The following is a 23,371-nucleotide window of genomic DNA, read 5'->3' as shown; positions in this document are numbered from 1 at the left end:
CTTCTCTTCCTTCTATCTCTTGCCCAGCAGGGCTCTGCTCTGGGCACTATCAAGGGCTACCTTTCTGCCCTTTCAGCCTTTCTAAGGCTGCCTGATCAACCTTCTTTGTTCAAGTCCCCTATTGTAACTCGTTTTCTGAAGGGCATCACACACATGTTCCCTGCTGTTCCGTTTGTGATGCCCCAGTGGGACTTGAACCTTGTTCTTACCTTTCTGATGTGCGCTCCCTTTGAGCCAATTCATAACTGTCCTCTCCGCCTTCTTACTCTGAAAACTGCTTTCCTGGTTGCCATCACCTCTGCCAGGAGAGTGAGTGAGCTCCAGGCTCTTTCATCTAAACCCCCTTTCCTTTCTGTCCATCCGGACAAGGTTGTGTTGCGGACTATGCCATCTTTCCTGCCCAAGGTTGTCACGGCCTTCCACATCGGGCAGTCTATCACCTTGCCCACCTTCTTTCCGCCACCGCATCCCTCTAAAGAGGAAGAGCGGCTCCACCGTCTGGACCCAAAACGTGCGATTTCGTTCTATCTAGATCGCACACGCCAGTTCCGGTGGGATGACTAACTCTTTGTTGGTTACGTGGGCGCTAAAAAGGGACGGGTGGTGCACAAGAGGACCATCTCTCGGTGGGTCGTCTTGTGTATCAAGGCATGTTACTCCTTGGCGAGGAAGGAGCCTCCTGTTGGGCTGCGAGCCCCTTCCACTCGGGCCACGGCAGCTAGCACTGCCCTGGGCCGGGGAGTCCCCTTGCAGGACATCTGTCAGGCAGCTACGTGGGCATCCCTGCACACGTTTGCAAGACACTACTGCCTGGACAGCCAGGTCTGGAGGGATGGCTTCTTTGGCCGTTCCGTCCTCCAGGACTTTCTGGTGTGATTATTGGTTCGCAGACCCACCACCGGGGTTGGTATTGCTGGGGTATCTATTCTAAGGTAAGGAATCTAATACTAACCTGTTTCTTTCAGATGAACAAGTTACTTACCTTCGGTAACGATATACCTGTAAGAAACAGTAGTTAGTATTAGATTCCTTACCGCCCCACCCATCCTCCCAGTTCTGCGAACTGATGTCTAGGATTAAGGTCATCCCCTTTCAGGGCCCTAGTTTTAATGGCACCAGTGTTGGTTTTTAACATGGCTCTGCGTTTCTGGCGCGGAAAAGCTGTGTCTAAGAACTGACGTCTGCACGCGGAGGCGGCGTCTAAGTACTCAGACGACGTCATCACGGCGCCGACGACGGACGCGGAGCCGCAGACTACGACTACTGACGCGCAAGGGTACTGCTACGCAAACATTTCCAGATCCAGTCTGACGCCTGGGGATATTCTAAGGTAAGGAATCTAATACTAACTACTGTTTCTTACAGATATATCATTACCGAAGGTAAGTAACTTGTTTGTTAAGGATTCTGCGGCTAGAATCGTTTCTACCATATACATTGTTACCGAAGGTAAGTAACTTGTACACTCGTTCGATGGCTCCCTTGGCCAAGAGAGCCATAACTTCCTGTTGGAGAAGGGCCAGATGTTCCTCCGACATGCGATGGTGCTGAGGTGGCATGGATGTAGGTGTAGTCTCGAAGGGAACGGAGTAGCCCCTTCGGACTATTGTAAAACCCACCTGTTCAACATGATGGTGTGCCAGTGAGGCAGGTGATGGCGAATCCTGCCACCCACTGGCGATTGGCGGCCCTGAAAGGTCGGACTAGGAGGGTTTGGAGGCTGCTGCAGAGGGGGCTGTGGTGGACTGGCCCAACCGCTGCTGACTCCCAAAACCCCGGCTGTGGTTCCCACGTCCCCGCCACACAGGGGCTGAGCAGCTTGCGCCGGTCTATGGATCTGGGCGGGACGTGACTGGGCACCTCTTCCGTAGCCACGAAAGGGGCAAAAAGCAGACTGCGCAGGGCGGGTGGTGGAGAGGCCCAAGGACTTGGCAGTAGCCCGGGAGTCCTTAAAGCGCTCTAGCGAGTTGTCTGCCTTGTCGCCGAACAGGCGACGGACATCAAAAGGATCTCCATAAGAGTGGATTGGACATCCCCTGAAAAATCAGTCGACTTCAGCCAGGAGTAGGGTCGAAGGGCTACCGACGTGGAAATCGTCCTGCCTCGCGAGTCGGCGGTATCCAGTCCACAGCAAATGGTAAACTTTGCTGCTTCTCTCCCCTCAGCAACTGCACGGGAGAATATGGCCCGGTCCTCCTATGGACACTGGGGCAGTATTCGAACCACTGTATCCCGCACGGAGTGGATGTAACGGGCCAACAGATATGCGGTGTTTACTGACCGCAGTCCCAAGCTGGAGGAAGAAAACATCTTCTTCCCAAGATGGTCCTGCTTTTTGGTTTCCCTATCAGGTGGTGTGTTAGGTAATATTTGGATGTGGAGGCTTGGACCACCAACCTCTCACGGTTGGGGTGTTGGGAGAGGAAAGTGGGGTCGCCAGAAGCCGGGCAGTGGCGTCAGGCAATCATCCTATCCACAGGAGCCCTGTGTTGGGCTTGGACCAGGTGCCGAAAGGATGTCAGTGAGTGCTTCATTAAACAGTAGCAGGGGCTCCGAAGACCTCGCTGCCAGCAGTGTTCTCTGAAGAGGAGTTGGTATTCTCATATTAAGTAAATCTTAATCCAGAGTCTAGGGCATAGTTGGTATAGTATCTTCCTTCTATTTATTTATTTATTTATTTATTTTATTTATTTTGAAAGTTTTATATAGCGCGAACAAGATCTTTGCAGATATCAGAGCGCTTTACAAAAATAAGGTGTAAGAAAACAAGATTGTGATTAACAGACTTTTGAGCACTGAATAGTTGTAGGTAATAAATGAGTAGCAAAATAGGGTAGGTACATGAGGGAGCATAGTCAATCAGATAAACCAGATAAACCAATAATACAAATAGACAATCAGATAAACAAATAGTACAAATAGGTGCAGGGTCTCAAATAGCAGCGCGCTATAAAAATAGATCCAAAGTAAAAGTTCAGGTGAATTTAGCCATGAGGATAGCTTATACTTCTTTCTTAAAAAATGCATGTTTCTGTATTTATCAATTGGTTAGAGTACTGCAACATCAGGGGCTAGATGATGGTTGCTCTGCCAGTTGGGAGCCTACTTGGTAATGAAGGTCTTTAAAATGATGCATAGTCTTTATTTCGATGTGAAATGTTACAACCAGTAGAGCTCTGTAGCTCAACATCAGACCTAACTGCCTTGTGGTCTTAGCTGCACCATAGTGGGAGATGGCCGCCAATAAATCCAGGGTGACGTAAAGAAAATGGTGACCATCCTCAAGTGGCGGCTGGTCCATTAGGGGCGTTGGGGCAGCACCTCACTTGTCACAATCAAGAGAAACTGCAACGTTCACACAGACTGCAAGAAATGTAAGCAGACGCAATTCATTCTTCTGTTTACATTTCCTGCCTGTGCTGGCAACAGCTTCACAGCCTCAAGTGCGCATGCGTCATTCAGTGCATGCACGCAGGCGAGAGCAGCAGGAGTCCAGAGAAGTGGACTCCTTCTGCGCATCTGCGAGCCAGGGGCGCTCTGTATTTAGCACGGCCACTCCATTGGCATTACATTAGGCATGCATGCCTAGTGTAGTGCAGCAGTCTGCAGATAGACTCCTGCTTGGGCGGTGACGTAAAGTCGCCCCCATGCAGTGTCAAATGGCAGGATACTCCCGGCGGGCGTACCCCCGGAGTCATGCAGGCCGCGAGTGGGACCTGTAAATTTGATGCCACCTCACGCACTTAGATGAATGGTGGACTTTTTAAACAACTTTACTTAATTTGGCCCTTACAATTAAGTGTTTGCTGCTGCCTCGATATGACAGAGAGAGAGTGTGAGTCCTGTGAGAGCGAGACAGAGGGCAGTCCTTCATTATTATAAAATATAACCCCATTATGCCCTGGCCATCCCCATGGTGTGCAGATCAGAACACTGTGTCTTTGGCCAGTGGTTTGGCAATTTAACCCAAACAATATTCTGGACAGGCGAAGGTGTGTCCTGGTTCATCTCGCTCTTGAGAGGCCAGGATCAGTGTTCTGTTTTCAGTACAGAGATTCTGACCTTTCTTCCATCAGACTGAGACAGAGGGCAGCAGCTTCTCACGGAGTCTGCATGGAGCCGCCTCTTTCTATTCGTGAGTCTCTGCTGCTACCATTGGCAGAAACACACTGACTATATATGTTGAAATTAGAGCAACATTATTTTCCATAAAATGTGTATCTTCAGAGGGTTTGAAGATAGTAGATGTGTCCTAGAGGCTATATTTCCAGTTGTTGAACGAGAACGTCTGAGGTCAAATCCCGGCTTCCCCCCTCTTAAAATGTGTGATCTCGGGCATTTCGTTTTACATCTCACGTTTTTTTCCGGTCAAAACTGTAAACAGTATAAAGTCTAATCTGAAACTTTATATGAAAATAGTGGACATTTACATGTCTGTGGTCAATGCCAACAAGAGGAGAATCTATTTAAATTTAATATTAGTTTAAAAAAGGTAATGTTATTGGGAACGCCTTTTCGGACCTGTCACCACTTCTTCATAAGAGGTCTGTTTTATAGTTTGAAAAGACAATCTTTATCGCAAACGATCAGCTTGAAAATTCACTAAAGAAAATGAGGCCACTTTAGAATCCCAACCAATTTGTAAAAATCACACTCTTGCAAGTTCTTGTGCTGTGTCACACTGGGGTGCCGATTCTCTAAAGAGTATGGGAAGTGCTACTGCGGAAATACTTTTTGAGGAACTGTTACATGTGTTTGTGACTGCCCTAAAACGTCTAAATCCCTTCCCTCAAAAGTACAAAATAGAGACCGCCTTTTCTATTGTTCCTAAATGACACAATTATAATGTAATGTAATATGGTGTGGAGTTGAAAGATGTCTCGCAACAGACATAAATTTGATTAGGAGCAGCCATCCATCACAGTGAAAAGACAATGAGTTTCGCATCCGCAGGGTAACATAAATTACAGAATCAAAGGGTTCCTGCAAGAAATACAATATATTTAAAATACCGCTGTGGCAGAATCTGTGTTCGTCTCAGCAGAGCAGAAGATCGATTTGCATCTCAGCAAAGTACAAGTCTCAGGAAACTTTGCAAATGTATTTAAACATTTTTTTATATTTGTGCATGATGAGATTGGGCACACTTAATTCGGACTATGGTAAAATATGGCCTAGAGATTTCTCCATGTTTGTGCTGGCTTCTTATAATGGGAAATATAAATAAATAAATGTTGTTCCCGTTCCAAATGTGAAAATTATGCAGCTTGCTTTATATTCTTCTTCAAAATTTTTATAAGGGAACTAGGCTTGCTTTTCTAACATCCCTATGACACACGCAAATGAAGTACACGAATTAAGGTTGTTAGGGATCGCTCGCTGCGCTCGCCACAGCACGACAACTATTTTACGCCTCACCACTTTCAAATGTCACCAGCCTCCACTGCCATCCTCCATGAAGTATCTGCATGCCTTCTGCTTGGGTGGATGAAAATGCCAATGACACTGTTTGTTCTGCTGAGCAGAGTTGTCTAGATGTCGGGTGAACGTTTGGCGGGCTGTCTGGAACAGACAGAAGTCAAACATGTTATTTGTATTTCTCTAAGCCACCTGTTTTCATGCAGTTTTTGTTAGGGACTTAATATGTTTTTTATGCTCGGAGGTGTGTCAAACTGCACAGCAGCACCACCGCATTCTGCATCTCAAAAATCACATCTAGGCTTTGATTGCTCTGGAAACTCTGAGTTTAAATGGCAAATTTCAATTTGCAGGTTTAGGTCACTCTCTCTTCTTAACTAATGTTTAGGCAAGCTATATTATATTTCATATTACTATGAAATTTTGGATTTGCCGTTGCTAAGGCTAGTTTTTAGATTGATGCAAAAAGAACAATTGATGGACGGAATGCTAAACAATGTCAAACATTCACCCCCAGTGCAGAGATCTGGGCCTAAACAATAATTTTTTTGCTTATCATGCCATTTCAGTTTGAACCCAACCATATGCAAATCAGCCTTGACCCTGCTCGTCATGGGAACAGTCCAGCCTGATCTTCCAGGCCAGGTCGTCACTAGACTAGAAACAAGCAGTTTGTGCTTTTCTCGCTTTAAGTGGGAAGGGTATGCCAGACGTGTGTCCCGTGCTCACTATCTCCTAGATTCAAGCTAGCCTGGCTAATGAGGGGTGACACCCCGAAACCGGTCCCAGGATGCTTGTATCCAGTCCAGGGAGTACCTGGCCTGGCAGTTTAGGCTTTACTGATCCCATGGGAAGCAGGGTCAAGATTGATTTGCATATGGCTGGGTCCAAACTGGGGTGGTGGATGAGCAAAAAACTATGGATTACACCCAGATCTGTCACTGGGTTTAAATGTTGTATTTGTTCAGCCTTCCGTCCATCATTTGTGTTTTAGTTGCTTTTTTTTTTAGTTTAAAGCTTGCCACACAGCAACGCTGTCTGGTTGTGGAACACTTATACAGAACAAGTTGATAGCTGACTTGAAAAGCAACTCTGTTCTCTGCCTTTCATTACCTTTTTGTTTTGTCACTCTTATTTTCTTGTAGTTTTATTTAATGGTTTTGTTTATTTTAGACTGTTCATATAGTCTTTGTCCCTCCTGTTAAGCATATCCAATGCACCATCTTTCTGATTGGTTCCTTCTATCCTTCCAGAAATCTCTGCTTTTTAGGTCGAGCCTAGACAGCGCGCATGGGCTGTCTAAGAGACATGCTGTATTCACTGTGTGGGCTTAAATTCCGTTCCTTGCTTCTTACTGGTTAAGGAGAGCGGCACTTGCAAAAACTTGCTTCCATGTGCTTTCTTTACGTTAAATGTCCCGCCTTGTCTTGCTCCTCCCCTGGAGTATTGGCTTATTACAAGGCACTTACACGTCCATTCCTGGTCACGTTCTGTGTTTCTTTTGAGGCTGTGTTTAAATATTTTTGGTGCTTCAAAAACCAGCAAAACAACAATCATACACTCCAATCAAGCGTGGCGCACTAAGGTGTTCTCCACCACCCTCCCGCCAAATCAGGCATCCACTTCTGTGCTCCTGCTTTTTATCTTGCCGCTATTCTTATGAGATTTACATTTGAAGCAGGAGCCGTCGTAGTTCACTTGATTCTCCCGGCAGTCCTATTTGCCATCTTGTGATTCGCTTTTAGGGGACAGCTGCATGCCTCTGTAATTTTTTTTTCTCTTTGCCACTTGCTATAAGAACATAATGTTCATGGTTTTTATCAGTTTATTTAAAAAATGGTATACACACAGCTTGGCTTTAAGTTAGGGTTTATCACATAACAATTTTTAGAGTCAATGTAATCCTAAAGAATGATTTTCATCTTGAGATACTATTCACATTTCATCTTCTGAAAACTGACCCATTTATTCATGGATTCCCCAGTAGCGGAATGCATCTAACCTTTTATGCTGCTTTAATACACACCCGCCATGAATGTACCTAGGTTTGCAAGTTCACATGTAATCACTAAGACTCCGATCATTGCTATCGTAACGGAAAGTTTCAATTCTATTATGGACTCTAGGTGAGGATTATGCATTCTCTGTTCGCTTTATTGTACAGCAGTAATGTTTAAAAGTAATATCACAAACTACTATTCCCATTAACCCTAGAGAATAGTACAAAATTAGCACAACAGGGTGAAACCAAACATCAAACAGTTCCAGAGTCCCAGCCATTCCAAGGAACGCATGCTGCCATATAGTCTGTCAACCAAGTTCCATAGTTCTCTTTCGTTGCATGAGCCAAGCCAACCATTCAGAATCAAGTATCCTGTCTGGCAGAATCCGAGCCTCGAAAAATACGAGGAGTAGCTGAGGAAATAGCCTTACCAGATTCGTTAACAGTGGCAGTCAAAGAGACAAATCACAGCATCAGTAAAAACTTTACATTTAATTTCACTTTCCTTGACATTGAAAGAACAACTTGAGCACTTACTTATCACAGTGAGGGGAAATCAGATTGAAAAAACTCCCGGGTGGAATAATCCTTGCCTCCAAGTCCTTAATAGAATTGAAACTTTCCATTAGGATAGCTAGGAAATTTCTAATTTTATGTCCAGACTGCGGGCGAGGATTATGCATGTTCAAAGCTTATCTACCACCATCTGAGCCATATTCCAGCACAGCCTTGAAATAGAACCTTTTGAAGGTGGAATGTGATGACCAGTCTGCTGCATTCATGATTTCCTCAACCTTGCGCCCAGACTGAAGGCCTTAGAAGTCATTGCTCCCCAGGTAGAATGAGCCCCAAACATCTTTAAATCAATGCCCGCCTCCTGCATGACCCACCCCAGCCTGAGAACTGTAGTAGGTAGGAGACCGCCCTTTGGGGCTTGCGATGCGCTGTCAGAAGCTGGTGCTCACCAGGAGGACACAGCTCTTCTGTCATCTCCTTGTAGGTCTTGAGGCACCGCACCAGGGAATGTTTTGGGACATCCAGAAAAGGCGGTTAAGAAATCACTCTGGTGTGACATCTTGCTAACCGTGAAAGAAACCCCTGAAGGGGAAATACTCTTACCCGTAATGTCTAGTGCCCTCACATAGGAAACAAATCTACATGAGACAAGGCAGAGGAGCATTGCCAGCTTTGTGGACAGCTCCTTTCTGGATAAGAATGTGTTCGGTGGCCAGAACCGAAACAAGTTTAGGACCCTATTTGCACCCCAGAGGGCAGAAGAATGAAGCTCAGGAGGGAGTGCCAGTGTCATCCCCCGGAGAAGGCAACACAAAAACGGGTGTTCCCCAACCCGGGGAACTGCCTACAGGGGCGTGGCCTGCCGAGATGGCTTAACAAAAGGTGTTTCTAGACCAGTAGGCCAAATCCTGGGATGCCAAGAAGGCCAAAAAAGTCAGCACCTGAATGACATTGCGCCCCACGTGATCACAACCCCGTCACACACACCAACTGGTCCATTGCTTCCAAAATGCCCTATAATGTTTGATTGTGGTTCCGAACCATGCTTTTGAGAGGAAACCTCAGCTTTTCGTCTGACCCTGAAATCCTCCAAGCCATCGGTAAGAGGGAGCCCACCAGAATCAATGGGTGCTGAATTTGATGCGGATTTAGAAGGAGGGATGGAAAGATGGAGATGGAGGAGTCAGATTGAAAAATCCCCAAAAAGTTCAAGAAGATCCAGAAAGCATGCTTGAGACCTCCAGGTCAGAGTGACCATGACCACCTGCGGTTCCTGCCATCTTATTTGCGCCGACACCTGGGCGATCATTGCAAAAGGGGGCAATGCATAGGCCTTCCTGGAGGAATGCACCCGTGGCTACTGTCATTGGATCCGGCCTCCAGCTGAAAATACGAAGTAACTGGTGGTCCAGCTGAGAGGCAAACAGATCGATCGAGAACAGGCCCCAGGTCCTTTGAATCAACACAAACATGCCCGGGTGCAGCCTCCACAGACTGAAGTCTCAAGCTGTGGGAGTGCCAATCCACCACCTGATTGTCATGCCTCAGTGAGTACTCAGCAGTCACCGAGATCTGGTTTTGGAGGCAGTATTACCAAAAACTGGTCGCTAGGTCTGACAGAGCTTTGGAACGAGTGCCCCCCAAATGGTTGATATAACGAGCCGCTGATATATTGTCCTTCTTGAGAGAACATACTACTGAATCCCGTACCTGATCCAGCAACGGACCACAAAGGAGCTGGCTAGGAGCTCCAGGCAGTTAATAAGTAGAGCTTGCTCTTGAGGGGACCACACACCTCCAGTGGAGAATTTTCCACACTGGGCGCCCTAGCCAGATATTCTGGTGTCTGATTCGATCACCAAATCTGGGGATGAGCCGAAAATTGCCCTCCCATTCCAAGCCTCCATGTGGACGAGCCACCAGCCTATTTCGTCCTTTGCCTCCTTTGTAAGGGTTACACCCTGTGAATAAGACCCCTGTGCAAGTGAGGCGCCTTCAGGTGTTGAAGGGTGTAGTAAGAAAATCGGCAGGATGGAAGAGGCGAGCAAGGCAACCAGATGTGCAATCTATCTGAGTGAAACCTGGGTCCTTCCCAAAGTCTTGCGCAGCTCGTGTTGTATCTTGGAGACCTTGTGAAGGGGAAGACCCAACATGGCCTTGGTTGATTCTATGATGAAACCCAGAAACGTGATTGATTGTGATAGAATCAAGAGTGAATTTGCGTTGATGACTAGCCCAGGTCCTGTAGCAAGTTGACAGACTACTGCAGCTTGAGGGACAGCTGCTGCGAACACTGAGCTAGGAGCAGTATGTCGTCCAGATAGGCGATAAAAGAGGACCCCTTGAGTCCAAAGGTATTCCACAGTCTGTTTGAGAACCTTTGTGAAGCACCAGGGGCCCGAAGACAGTCCGAAAGGTAGAGTAGAAAATGTGTATGTCCGGTCGTGCCAGATAACTGCAGAAACCTCCTGCAAGGTGGAAAATGGGAATGAATAAGTAGGCGTCCCTAAAATCTAGCCAAACCATTGAATCGGCCGGCAGCAACAGGTTTAGGAGAAGATGGATGCCCTCCATCTTGAAGTGACTGTATATGAGCCACTCGTTGAACTTGTGGAGATTCATGACTGGGCGTTTACCACCATCTGCCTTGTCCACCAAAAAGGTATTCATGAGTGTCATGTCATGTTTTCAGAATGGTTCGCACCATTTCACGCAGCCTGCAATGGCAGTCTGCATGTAATTTGTGTGTGGGTCCCTTAGGGTGGCACAAGATATGCTGCAGCCCTTAGGGACCCTCTTAGTACATAGCCCTACGTACCAAGGGTACCATTTGTGTTACCATTTTCTAGGGACTTATATGGGTGCTAAATTCCTTGCCAATTGGGTTACAATTAGACTTTAACGTGTTTTAGGGGAAAGAGCACTGGCACTGAGGTCTGGTTAGCAGTGCACTGTTAGAGTTGCAAACCAGCATCTAGTTGTCAAAAAAGGGGGGCACAAAGTGTGTGTGGGGGTTTTAACTCAAACAAAATTCCAGCTTCAATAACCCCCTACTCATCTCCCCTCCATGTGCACTTATTTTTTCACAAATTTAGCACTGCTGGAGGCAAATGTTTGGATTTGATGTTGTACATGGTGGAAAAAATGTCGACCTCTGGACCCTACAATGACGGAAGTACCGTAGTACGACTTGTAGGTGGAGTTTCTACTTGTGGTCTTATTGCTGCATCCTGCTTAGCAGGTCTGCAGAGCTGCCACTCCTGGGAGGTACTCAGCCAGGCAGTGTATATGACGATGAATCACCCAATACCAAATACTCTACTAGTGCTGGTAACTACTGTGAGCATGTGCTGCACTGATTTTGTAGGTAATAGATTGCGGCCATATTATCCATATTTACAAGGGTCACTTTGTGTGGAATGACTTGCAGGAAGACCGTGAGAGCTAGCTGGCTAGTTTTCCAAAGTGTGTCCAGATTTTAACTCCACAACAAACCGTCTGTACGGTCGAAGCTGACTGTAAGTCTACAAAACAAAGAGACTTCAATCAACTGAAAACATCCATATAATACTTGGTGATTTGTACCTAATTTAGGTTTAAAACATGCCTGGGTCAGGGGGGTGTTTACTATTTTAAGCCCATTTTACTAACTCCTCAATTACAATTATAGCAAAAAATGTGCATGGTTAATCTAATAAAGAAATCAGCAGGTAAACAACTGTATGCTTGTTTATCACCTTAGCTGCGATGGAACGTCCAGCTCCAGTGCTGGGCGTTCCATTGCGCAGGTGCAGTTGGAATGTTCAACGGCCGACGGCAGCACTACGGAGGTAGTGGTGCCGTTGGTCGTGCGCAGCACTTATGAGGTTATGGAATGGTTTAATTATGATGCTTTTCGATGTATGAGGTATTTCCATGTTACAGCATGTATAAAAACTTTGCTTAAATACTTTTGACATCATTTTTAGTCAACATCAAATTCTATTACGTTTAGTTTGCTTTTTTAATGCATATAAAATGTATTATCCAGTAGATAAAATTAAAGCTATCCATGACTCTTTTTCTTGTTCTTGCTCCTTGTCTGCTCAGGGCTCTATACCCAGCCTGGAAACATCTATATTGGGGGAAGGCCCATTTTTATCGGAATTTCCGGTAATGTCCCCTACGGTCTCTCTTGACCTTTTGTCTCGACTTAAGTCCGGCTCCCCGCTTGACCCTTGTCCGGCAAGATGCTTGGGGAAAGTTGCTCCGGCTTTAAACGAGGTGCTTAATCCATTACTCAATGCCTCACTGAGCACGGGTGTTGTCCCTCGTGCGTGGAAGCATGCCTTGATCCTTCCATTGATCAAGAAAGCTACCCTCGATCCTCTTATCCACGCTAACTACCGGCCTATCTCTCTTCTCCCTGCTTTGGCCAAGGTGACCGAGAAGTTCGTGCATAGCTCCATTACCAACTTCATTGAGAGTAATAACATACTGCATGACTCCCATTCGGGCTTCCGCACGAATTTTAGCACAGAGACCACCCTTCTCGAGGTCACCGATGCCATAAGGGAAGTTCTGGATACTGGAGGTAAGGCCATTCTGGTTATGCTGGATCTGTCGGCGGCTTTTGACACCGTCCCTCATGAAGGTCTCCTTTTAAGACTCCAGGAGATCGGTTTCCGAGGGACGGTGTTGAACTGGTTCAAGTCGTTTTTGACCGGCCTCCGGCAAGTGGTCTGGGCACCGCCGTTTTCCGCTGAAATGCCGCCGCTGGAGGTGGGGGTCCCGCAGGGCTCTATTTTAAGCCCTGCGCTTTTTAACATCTATATGGCCCCTCTGGCGGCGGTTGCGGAGTCTTTCGGTGCCCAGATCATTACTTATGCTGATGACACCCAGCTGCTCTTCACATCTGATAAGGGGAGGGACTTTGATGGCCCACGGATTAGGGACTGTCTGGGAGCCGTTTTCACCTGGTTCCAGTGCCACAGCCTAAAATGTAACCCCGACAAGTCGGAGTTGCTTTTTTTGGTTGTCCACCAGATCCTGGCTGGAAGGCCTGGTGGCATTCGTACATGTCTCCGCTGGACACGGCCTCCTCCAAAGCTAAAAATCTGGGCTTTGTGATTGATGATGGCCTTACCTTTGGTCCTCAGATTTCCGGGCTGACCGGAAAATGCTTCGGTCTTTTGAAAATGTTACGGAAATTTCTTCTGTTGCTGTCACAGAAGCACAGAAAGATCATTGTGCAGGCCTTGATAGGCTTGCGTTTAGATTACGCGAACATTCTCTATCTTGGCCTCCCGAAGTATCTCTTGACGCGACTGCAGATTGTGCAGAACTCTGCGGCTAGAGCCATTTTTGGTCTCCAGCGCAGGGCTGGAGCCACAGAATTACTAAAAAAACTGCATTGGCTTCCAGTCGCTAAGAGGATCGTTTTTAAGGCGCTTACCTTCGCCTTTAAGGCCCTGCACCGGATTGGCCCTAAATATCTCCAGAAGCGTCTGGCTTTTTATGTGCCTCGTAGAACCCTACGTTCCGCAACTCTACTCAAAGCCTTGATTCCTTCCATCCGCCGGGCTAGAATCGGTGGACGCTCTTTTCGCTTTCTGGCGTCTCAAGGCTGGAATGACATGCCTGTTTCGCTCAGGAAAGCCGAGAATTTGTTTTCTTTTAGGAAAGATTTAAAAACTTGGCTTTTTATTCAGTAATGTTCTTTGTGTTTTCCTCTGTTTCTGTAGTGTTATGTTTCTCCTAGAATGAGGGCTCTTTGTCAAAGCGCCGGGACACTCCTAGGAGTAGTCGTGCGCTATAAAAGAGCATTTTTAACATAACATAACATACTCTGTGTCTAAAGAAAAAGGCCTTGCCATGTTGAGCGACCCAAATCCTGTGACCGTTGCCCCACTCCACTGTTTTTATTTCTAGCTGTTCCCTGACCCAGCACATATGAAAGCTGCTCCCAGTGCTTGATGTTCAGGCCACTGGATAAATTATCCCCGTATTTTTAACTAAACCTTTAAGGAAATAGGAATACAAGTCCAAGGATGCAAAGAAAAATCCTAGAATGGATGGGTTGCTCACACATGGACCTAGAAAACTTGCAGTTCTGATGAGTGTTGTGCAAATATTTCTAGGTGGAGGACACATTTAACAGAATATAGATACATTTTATTTACACTATGTCAGATCGCTGAATGTTTTATCTGTCTTATGAAAATCAAATACTCCAAAAACAATTCTCATTATGTACAGAACACCTCAGCTGGATTTTATAACTCCGTACTGCTTTGTACAAGCTGTTAACAAGTTTAATAATACTGGATTCTGATGGATACATCTGCCTGTGGATTCCTCACCTTTTGAATTACCCCATGCGCAGCATTCCATGACTTTGGTGTTCCATCCTTTGACAAACGCCTCGAGATCAATGGCGCAGCTTCTTGTTATGTTTCCTCTATTACGTGCTTTTAATTTGACACAATAGGACACACCTAAACCCTGGACTCCCGAGCGGAGGCAAATTCACTACTAAACCTTTAAATAGCGCACGTAAAACAGCACTCCCAAAAGACGAGGCTATAAAACAAGACCCAGCACTCTCTTAAGGCGAGGCAAGAAAACAAATTCAGGTACATTTAAAGTGACACACGCATGTTTATTAATTTAATATTTTGGAAAGGAAGGCAAAACATATCAGTTGATGCAGACTCCCAAATAGCAAGTAACTTAAGAACTTGAGCACAAAACCAGAATAACATGAATCATATATACTTCTAGCAAAGAGCAAAGAAACGTAGAAATTATAAACACAAGGGAGTAACACCTCACCGATCTTTCATTCGACATCCTTGCCAACTCAAGCTGGGGAGCCCGTTGACAGCTGTGCATGGACTTGCGATCAGGACTCAAATTCAAATTCTTCTTGTGACAGTACGTCTACACCATAAGTGAGCTTCAGACTTCCTTGTGCTCCCGTGTGCTTTGTGTCCCCTCACCCCCTCCCTTTGCCACCGGACCGCTCTCGGCCGACCATCGACGCCGAGGGCTGGTTCCTGGGTTTGGCGGCCATATTGGGTGTGGGCCGGGCGAGTGACGCGCTCTAGTAGCGCTTAAAAGGAGACGGCCTTGCCTCCGCGCAGCGGACGCGTACAGTGGACGTGCCGGACCTGTGCCAGAGTCCTGCCCGTCTGCGCCCGTCCGCGCACAACCGGGCATTAGGGCCTATTCCCCTGTTTGTCGTCTGACCTACTCCTCGGGTGAGTTACATCAGTTAGATTCTAACAATGTCACTTTAGCTCCAACCACCTTAACTAAGCTAAAGGAGACTGGTATACTGTCCTCTGATAGGAGTATGCCGGAGCGTCACCCTAGCCTGAGGTTAACTAGTTTGAATACCAAATCGCTACAAAAACACCATCTTGAAATTTTCACCATCCTTCAAGATGAAGACATTGATATCTTAACTCTTAAGGAGACATGGCTGGGTGACAGTTCTTTACCGGATATTATTGCTTCCCTCCCTAACGAATATGATGCGATCTGGCATAATCGTGCCGACAATGCCCGTGGTGGCGGAGTGGCAATTCTTTACAAAAAACACCTAACAGTTACCAAATTAATGGCCGAAACAGTGGATCTAGCGGATATACTTGGGGTGAAGATTACACTGAGAAACTCATGCTTTGTCATCCTTACAGTTTACCGCCCCCCAAAATCTACCGCTCTGTTTAATGACCTATTGACCCCAATCATCTCAGATTTATGCACACGTTATCAAAAGGTCCTCATAACGGGAGATTTTAATGTCCATTGGGACAAACTATGCAAGGATGGGGCAACGAGATTGCTCGAAAATTCCATGACTTCACTTGTACTTAAACAATTAGTAGAGGCACCAACACATATCAAAGGTCATATTCTTGATCTTATTTGGACCTCCGACCCAGCTGTAGCACTAATAGATATTCTACCTTGCATATGGTCAGATCATCACATGATAAATTGTGTTATTCCTATTGATGGCCATCTGCCTCAACCACTACCCCTTAAATCTAAAAAAGTTCGTCAATGGAGGAAAATTGATCCAGAAACGTTGACGGACACTCTTCTTAAAGAGTTACAGCTTCGTGATAGGCATGAGGACCTGGATCAGGAATATGCATATCTAATGCAGAATCGTGGTCAGGCCATTGATTTAATTGCACCTGAAAGAAATCAGAAAATAAATAGAACGGTAAACGGAGCCCCATGGTTCAATTCTTCCTTGAGGGAACATAAAACAAAACTCTGCCTTTTAGAGAGACGCTGGAGGAAATCAAATGATCCCATTGATAGGGATCATTATAAATCTTTCCTTAAACTGTACAAAACCTGCATTCAGTCAGCAAAAGCAGATTATTATGAATCCCGTATTAACAACGCGAATAATGTACAAAAGGAAACTTTTAAGATCTTATTAGAGCTAAGCAAGAAAGTAGAGAGATTAGAATCTCCAATTGACTGTAACATCTTTCAACACTACTTTCTCGAGAAGGTTCAAACTATTCTTATTGACATCCAGAATACCTCCAGCAGTCACTCCTCTCCTCCACACCCCCAACTCCCTCCGCCAAAATACACTATTTCCGGGTTTCCTTTGATTGATTCTACAGCTTTAGAACAGCTTATGAATCGAATAAAGTCTGGCTCTCCTGCAGATCCATGTCCCCCTAGCATCTTTCGCCTGGCGTTTCCTGCTCTAGGAAAGCACCTTGTTTCCTTACTAAACAAATCATTCGTCACGGGCCTACTTCCATCTAGTCTTAAAGAAGCACGAGTTAGGCCCCTAATAAAGAAGCCGGGGGCCGATCCTACCAACCTAAACAATTATAGGCCTATATCTCAGTTACCTTTTGTGGCTAAGATTTTGGAACAGCATATGTTGAGGTCTCTTTCATCATTTCTTGAATCACACCATCTACTCCAGGAGCGTCAGGCAGGTTTTCGGGCACATCACTGCACCGAATTGGTGATGCTCTCGGTCCTTGATGAGCTTAGAGGTATGGCTGACAGTAAAAAACAGAGTGCCCTGATATTATTAGATCTGTCAGCGGCATTCGACACTGTCAGCCATACCTTGCTTCTGGACAGACTGGCCGCATTTGGGATTCAAGACGTAGCCTACAAGTGGCTCAAATCCTTTCTCTGGAAGATCTCAAAGGATTCAACTGGAGGACTGTATATCAAGTGTGGGTTTTTTGGAGTGTGGAGTCCCTCAGGGATCCGCCTTGTCCCCTCTCCTTTTTAATCTTTATTTGCAGCCCTTAATTGACTCTTTGGTAAGCATGGGCTGTAAAACGTTTAACTATGCTGACGACACCCAGCTGCTACTCAGTATTGATAGTACAGCATTGGCACAGACCCACGCTCAAGAAATACTTAGGCATACGGTGAGCTGGATGACATTAAATTCATTGAAGATCAACCCGGAAAAGACTGAGGTCTTGGTGGTTTCAACTGAGGCGTCCCCTTGGGGGGATCTGTTTTGGCCTCAAGACCTTGGCCCAACCCCTAAGCCTTGTTCCAACGTAAAAAGCCTAGGCATAAAGATCGATCATGAGTTGTCAATGGTGAGCCAGATCTCGTCAGTGGTCGGGACCTGCACTAACTTAATTAGACAGCTACGTAAGTTAGTCCCTCTGCTTTCTTCCTCCACGCTTCGTACTATTGTCACTGCTACCATAGTATCAAGATTAGATTATGGGAATGCCCTGTACTTGGGCCTCCCCAAAACGCTGACAAATAGGCTGCAAGTAGTCTTGAACGATGCAGCTAGGCTAATCTTTAGGCTACCCAGACGCACTCATGCATCTCCACTGCTGTGTAAGCTACATTGGCTCCCCATAAAACAACGGGTGGAGTTCAAAAGTTTTTGCATTGCCCATAAGGCAATCTATGGTCAAGCACCTGCTTACATTAAAGAACGCCTTGGAGTCTATAAACCTATACGATCACTAAGGTCTTCAAACACTCAATTCTGTCCTGCCCCCGCTATAAATTAGCAACGAAGGGCGGCAGATCCTTTTCAATGATAGTTCCACAGGTTTGGAATAGGCTACCTGAGTCTCTTCGTAAGGAACACAACCTGTTGCAGTTGAGGAAATCACTAAAAACGCTCCTGTTAGGGAGGCCTTAAGCTCTTCTTGATGCTAGGGCTTTATGTATCTGCCTTTCTGTTAGCATAGCTTTTCTTCTGTCAATAGCGCCTTGAGACCCGACGGTGATTTGACGCTATATAAGCTGTAGTTAACAATAACAATCTCTCTATCTTCTCCAGCTTTAATACCTTTTACTCCACTTGAGGTGAAGGTTCCAGAAACCTCGCCCCTTTTCTTCTGTTGCGAAAAATCGAGCTGGCCGTACTGGTCTATGTCAAGGTCAAGATAGAAGCTGTCCAGGCTCCTGTATTTTGACTCCAAGACAGAGCTGTACATTCCACACATTTCCTGAAAGGTACCAAGCATGCATCCCACACATGTTCCAGTTCACTCTGATCGGTGAGAAGCGAAAACAAGTGAAGAGCAAAAACATCCCCTCCCCACTTTGCAGCTACGTGCGAGCACAGAAAATGGAGTCTGTTATGCTAAATGGAACCATTGGTCAATATATCATTCTTAATATCACTACACTTGATGACTTCCAGGTATTGGGAGTTAGTGACTTGGCCCGGGACCTCAACCTCCTTCTACCTCTTTTCGTTTTTTTTGCCTTACCAATAAACAGCTTGGCCTCCCTCTCCTTTAAGGCCTTTGGAATCAATCTCCTGCATGATGAACACTCCCCGACGTACTGGTCCGACGAGAGGCACCGCAAGCCATCTTCTTGGGGGTCAGTAATCAACATCTGACCACCACATTCCCTGCATGGCTTAAAACCGGACTTCCTGTGGGTAGCCATGATTGCTGCAATAATTACACCAAGTACTTGCAACAAAAAAACTCCCAGAAATGGAGAGGCGTTGAAAAACCGCAATGCTTCAACGGCGCTGAAAAAAGGGATTTGATGTCAGCACGCCGACAAGGTCTTCTTATGGCTCTGTTGACGTCGCGTGCGGAGCTGTTCCAATGTGACGTCCTCGTCGATGTAGTAGAGCTATGGAGAAAAGTTTCCGTGGAATGCTGCGCATAGGGTAATTCAAAAGGTGAGGAATTCACAGGCAGATACTGTATCCACCAGAAAAAGCGTTACCGAAGGTAAGTTACTTGTTCTTTATGGACGTTAACAGAAAGGAAGCTGAATAGGCTGTACAAGAAATAGAGCTGCATGTTTGGAGGCTGCCTAGACCTTCCCGATTGAGAAGTAATATTTGCAATCATCTTCTTTCTCTAACCATCAGGCTTCAAATACAGAACGCTGTGAAGCACAGCTGCTAAACACAAAAGCCTATAACGAAAACACAGCATCACCGCACAAGGCCTGCGAAAAAAACTTGGCAAGAGGGAACATGAATTATTACAAAATGTTCATGTACTGTGAACTGAAGTGTCCATGTGCAAGGTGTCAGATTGTAAACTCTGGAGCTGTTAAGTCCTCAGTAGCAATATAAGGTTCTTGCATGAGTGATTGATACGATAAGTAGCACCTGAGACTTTTAACTTCAGACTGGTCTGATTTGCTGTACAGAACAATTCCTTGCTGGCATCTTCTCCTGCAGCATTAAAAAACCTTTAAGGGAAGATAGACTACAACTGCACCACAGTCTGTGAAGCACCGAAGGTTTCTTTGAACTGAATAAAAGATTGTCACAAAGACATAATGAAAGTGTTGTGAAGGTAATGGATAATGCAAAATATAAACCACGCGACCAGGTACTCTGCTGCAAGTTCTAACCCATTTTGAACATTTAAAATAAACCCGGACCTCTTTTATTATCACTCTTGCTTTGGATTTAATGAAAATTCTAAAGTGCAAACCAATTTATAGAGATCTGTAAAATACAGCTGCATCAATAAAGAAACAATCATCGGCCTGATCCTTAACAAGCGCAGACGAAGCCTGCAGTTTATTGGTTTGTTGCAAATCAGCATCAAATGGGTAAAGTAATAAAACGTGAAAATTCAGTCATCTAAAACTGGTGTGCGTATGTTGACCAAAAATAAAGCTTAGAAAAAACCCTTCGCAAAAATACCAAAAAAGAGGTTGCTTCCCCACCTCCCAGCCCTTGCACTGAAGTGTGAACTTCTTTTTAGGCACACATGCACAAGCAAACGCCTTCAATAACAGTGAAAAGAGCCAGTAGCTGAAGTGGATTTACCCAGTTGCTCAAGCAATATGCGGTGGTAGATGGAAGCACCATGTGATGGGTAGTTGTACAAACCAGTGGATGAAGATGGCTGACCAAAAGTCCCTGAATGTAACTGTCTGTGTATGAAAGTAGAAAATGTACTTTAATTATAAAGTGAAGGAAAACAAGAGGCTTGTGTGATGGCTAAAGCTTTCTCTTAGCCAGATCTAAGCATGTAACTTGCGGTGGTGACTAGTTTGGGCTCTGATTGTTCAAATAATATTATATTTTACTTTATTTAATATGTAGGAGATGCTGAAAGAAATCCGAAGAGTTTTTTGCAGCGGAAACCAAGATGAAGTTCTTAGTGAAGGTTTCCGTTTAACGATAACTCGAAAAGATATGTTTACACTAAACAACCTAAACTGGCTTAATGATGAGGTAAGTTCTACTTTTGTATATCCAAATAAAGGTGCTTGTATTTGTTTTTTATTTGCTGGTTTTACTGTGGTGTGTACTTTGCCCATTGCCTAGCACCACCATGTTTTGCAGTTGGTGATTGGGAGCACACAGAATTTTAGGATTGCTAGAGACTGCGCTACCTAATTTTCAGACTGAGAAAGAGTTACATTTGGATATTTATTTAGGGTTTCATGGGTAGTGAAGATTGCATTGTGGAACACAAATAGCAATAGGAGGCTTTCTGTGCCACCAAAACCATCTGACCTTTTATATTCTGAATACTTTCTGGCAGTTGCAATAGAAGGTTCTGAAAGAAAGACATTATATTTGTGTACGTTGATATGAGGAAAATGTCAGATAACTATTAATTGCTTTTCATTCTGAACTGTGATTTATTTGAAAAATCTTTACAAATAAGCTTTTCTATTTTGTGAAATAATTACTGTTCCTTGGACTTGGATAAGATTTGTTTATGGAATATATTCACTTGCACCTTTGTGTCAGAACAGTCTTGGGGAACATCGACGTTTTCCACTACAGAGATCTGTGAGCAATAAGTTGAATAAAGCTTTCAGTATGAAGAATAGCCAGCTGTTTTTGTGGGACCTTTTTTCCAGTGTACTGGGTAACCAGAACTCATTTTTTCAGTACCAGGTGATAATTCAGTTTGATGTGCATCTAAAAAGACATATAAAATTGGGTAGCTATTCAGCTCCAGTTTTGTGATGTTTCTGAATGAGTGGCCATCAGACACCATACTATCGATCTGAAAATGTAAATGGCAGAAGAAACGTTGATTTTTGAATTTTAATGTATTTTGTTTTAATGTTTGTACCGCAAATATTTGGAAACGTTACACCTTATGGGTGTAACTGTCTTCTGCATTGACTAACAGATTTAAATAACATATTCTTACTCAAAATGTACGACAAAATCTACCAAATAACTGATACAACTACGAACCCAACACACAGGAGAGATCCAAAATTCAGTTTTACTCAACTTTTAACCAGTTACCTTAGTACCACTAAGAATTAGCCTGCATATTTGTCTCTTCTACTTGGAAGTTATTGTGGAGCTCTCCTTTACAGATTTGGATGTCTCTAAGGTTTCACCTCCGTTTGTGCTGAGCAGATAACTGACTACTTGCTATAGGAGACATTTAAGGAGATTCACTGTGTATAATTCGTCTTTACATAATTCTCTGACCGTTAATTTCAAACCTGCGTTCTTGAATTTTGGTAGATGTTCAAGTGACTTACTAGGCACGGTGGACACAAATGTAAACTCATTTAAAGATCCACATGCCTGCAAAAAAAAAAAATATTTTTCGCATAGATCGATGATGCCCAATGTGGAAGTCGCTCTGTCTCAAGATTCCTTATACCCAATACCTTTCTTTAAAATATTTAATCAGTGATGTTCTTTCGTAAAGAAATTATATCCTATCTCCTAATGTTTTTATCCAGATAATAAACTTCTACATGAATTTGTTGATGGAACGCAGCAAAAGAAAAGAATTTTCCAGAGTCCATGCATTTAATACATTTTTTTTTACAAAAGTGAAAAGTGCTGGATATCAGGCTGTGAAACGGTGGACTAAAAAAATTGACATCTTCTCAGTGGACCTCATTCTTGTCCCTATTCACCTCGGAGTCCATTGGTGCTTGGCGGTGAGTACCTTGCTGAATTGTGTGTGAATGTGTGTCAAAAAAATGTATTTCCATTTTCCAGTTTGTATTGTTTTTTAATTTTTTTATTTATTTTGTTCAGATCTGCATTTGCTTGCTCCTATAGCTTATCTGCTTTAGCAACCTACATCTCATCAGTGTTGTTATATTCCAGCTTAGTGCTCCTTTCCTGGTCTCTTTTAGGTCTCGGACCGTAGGCTGCGCTTGTGCAGTCTCGGTCCGAAATGTAATGTTTCTTAGTATGGGGGCTTTAACCCGCCCCTCTTCTCCATTGGCTGGCTTCCTAAACCGAGGCCAGCCATTGGAGGAGAGGGGCATCACTCCGTTTTAGCCCCGTCTTTTTCGGATTCGGGGCGTGTTTTTTCGCTTGTTTTCTTTCTCTCCTCTTCCCATTGGCTGGAATTTTACATTCCAGCCAATGGGAAGAGGAGAGAACGAAAACCACGCCCTTGAATCCGAAAATCACGGGTCGTTTCTCCGAGGCATTTCTGCTTGGCCTCGGAGAAATGTGGTGTTTCCAGAGCTGCTCGGCTCAGCTCGCCCCCCCTCCCTCTGCCACAGCTCTCCTCCGTCCCGCTCCCACCTACCCCCCCTTCCCGCTCTCGCCTCTAATCCCTGTTATGCGATGAAATCCTGCTTTATAACCTTAGCCACCATGCGTACCTCAAATCAATGCTTTCCGTGCTTAAGTTATACCCACGTGCGAGAGCTATTTACCAAGAACATAAGGCATTTTTACTGATAATCATCCCCACTCGAGATGGCCGCTGTGAAATGGAGTACTTCAAAAAAGATCAAGCGAACACGAACAGACCGTTCTAGTCTCTATTAAAAATTGATTGACTGGGGGCGACAGAAGGCAGCAATCCCCAGGAAGCTTCTTCTGGCAACCGCACAGGTTCAGAGACACAAAAGAAAGACAGTGAGATTTTGTACTTGATGTTGAACTGATGAATACGGCACCATGGCGGAGTTTCCTCGATTTGAATCTCTTTCGTACACACTCGCTTCATGTGTGCCTCTATTGAATGGGTA

The 23,371-nt window shown here is 44.8% G+C and overlaps 1 protein-coding gene across 1 annotated transcript in view; it reads left to right on the top strand.

Annotated features, from left to right (window-relative positions):
- The window catches only part of SENP1 (SUMO specific peptidase 1), a 201,038-nt gene that overhangs the window by 130,968 nt on the left and 46,699 nt on the right, over positions 1-23,371 (top strand). Inside the window, exons 13-14 of the mRNA XM_078688916.1 lie at positions 20,493-20,624; positions 22,115-22,318. Of these exons, the coding sequence (XP_078545042.1) occupies positions 20,493-20,624; positions 22,115-22,318 (336 nt within the window). The remainder of the gene's footprint in view (positions 1-20,492; positions 20,625-22,114; positions 22,319-23,371) is intronic.

The sequence above is a fragment of the Lissotriton helveticus genome, chromosome 1_1 (assembly GCF_964261635.1).
Source record: "Lissotriton helveticus chromosome 1_1, aLisHel1.1, whole genome shotgun sequence".
Taxonomy (NCBI): Eukaryota; Metazoa; Chordata; class Amphibia; order Caudata; family Salamandridae; genus Lissotriton; species Lissotriton helveticus.
Note: the sequence above shows the minus strand (reverse complement) of the source record. Positions and strands in the feature narration are given on the sequence as shown.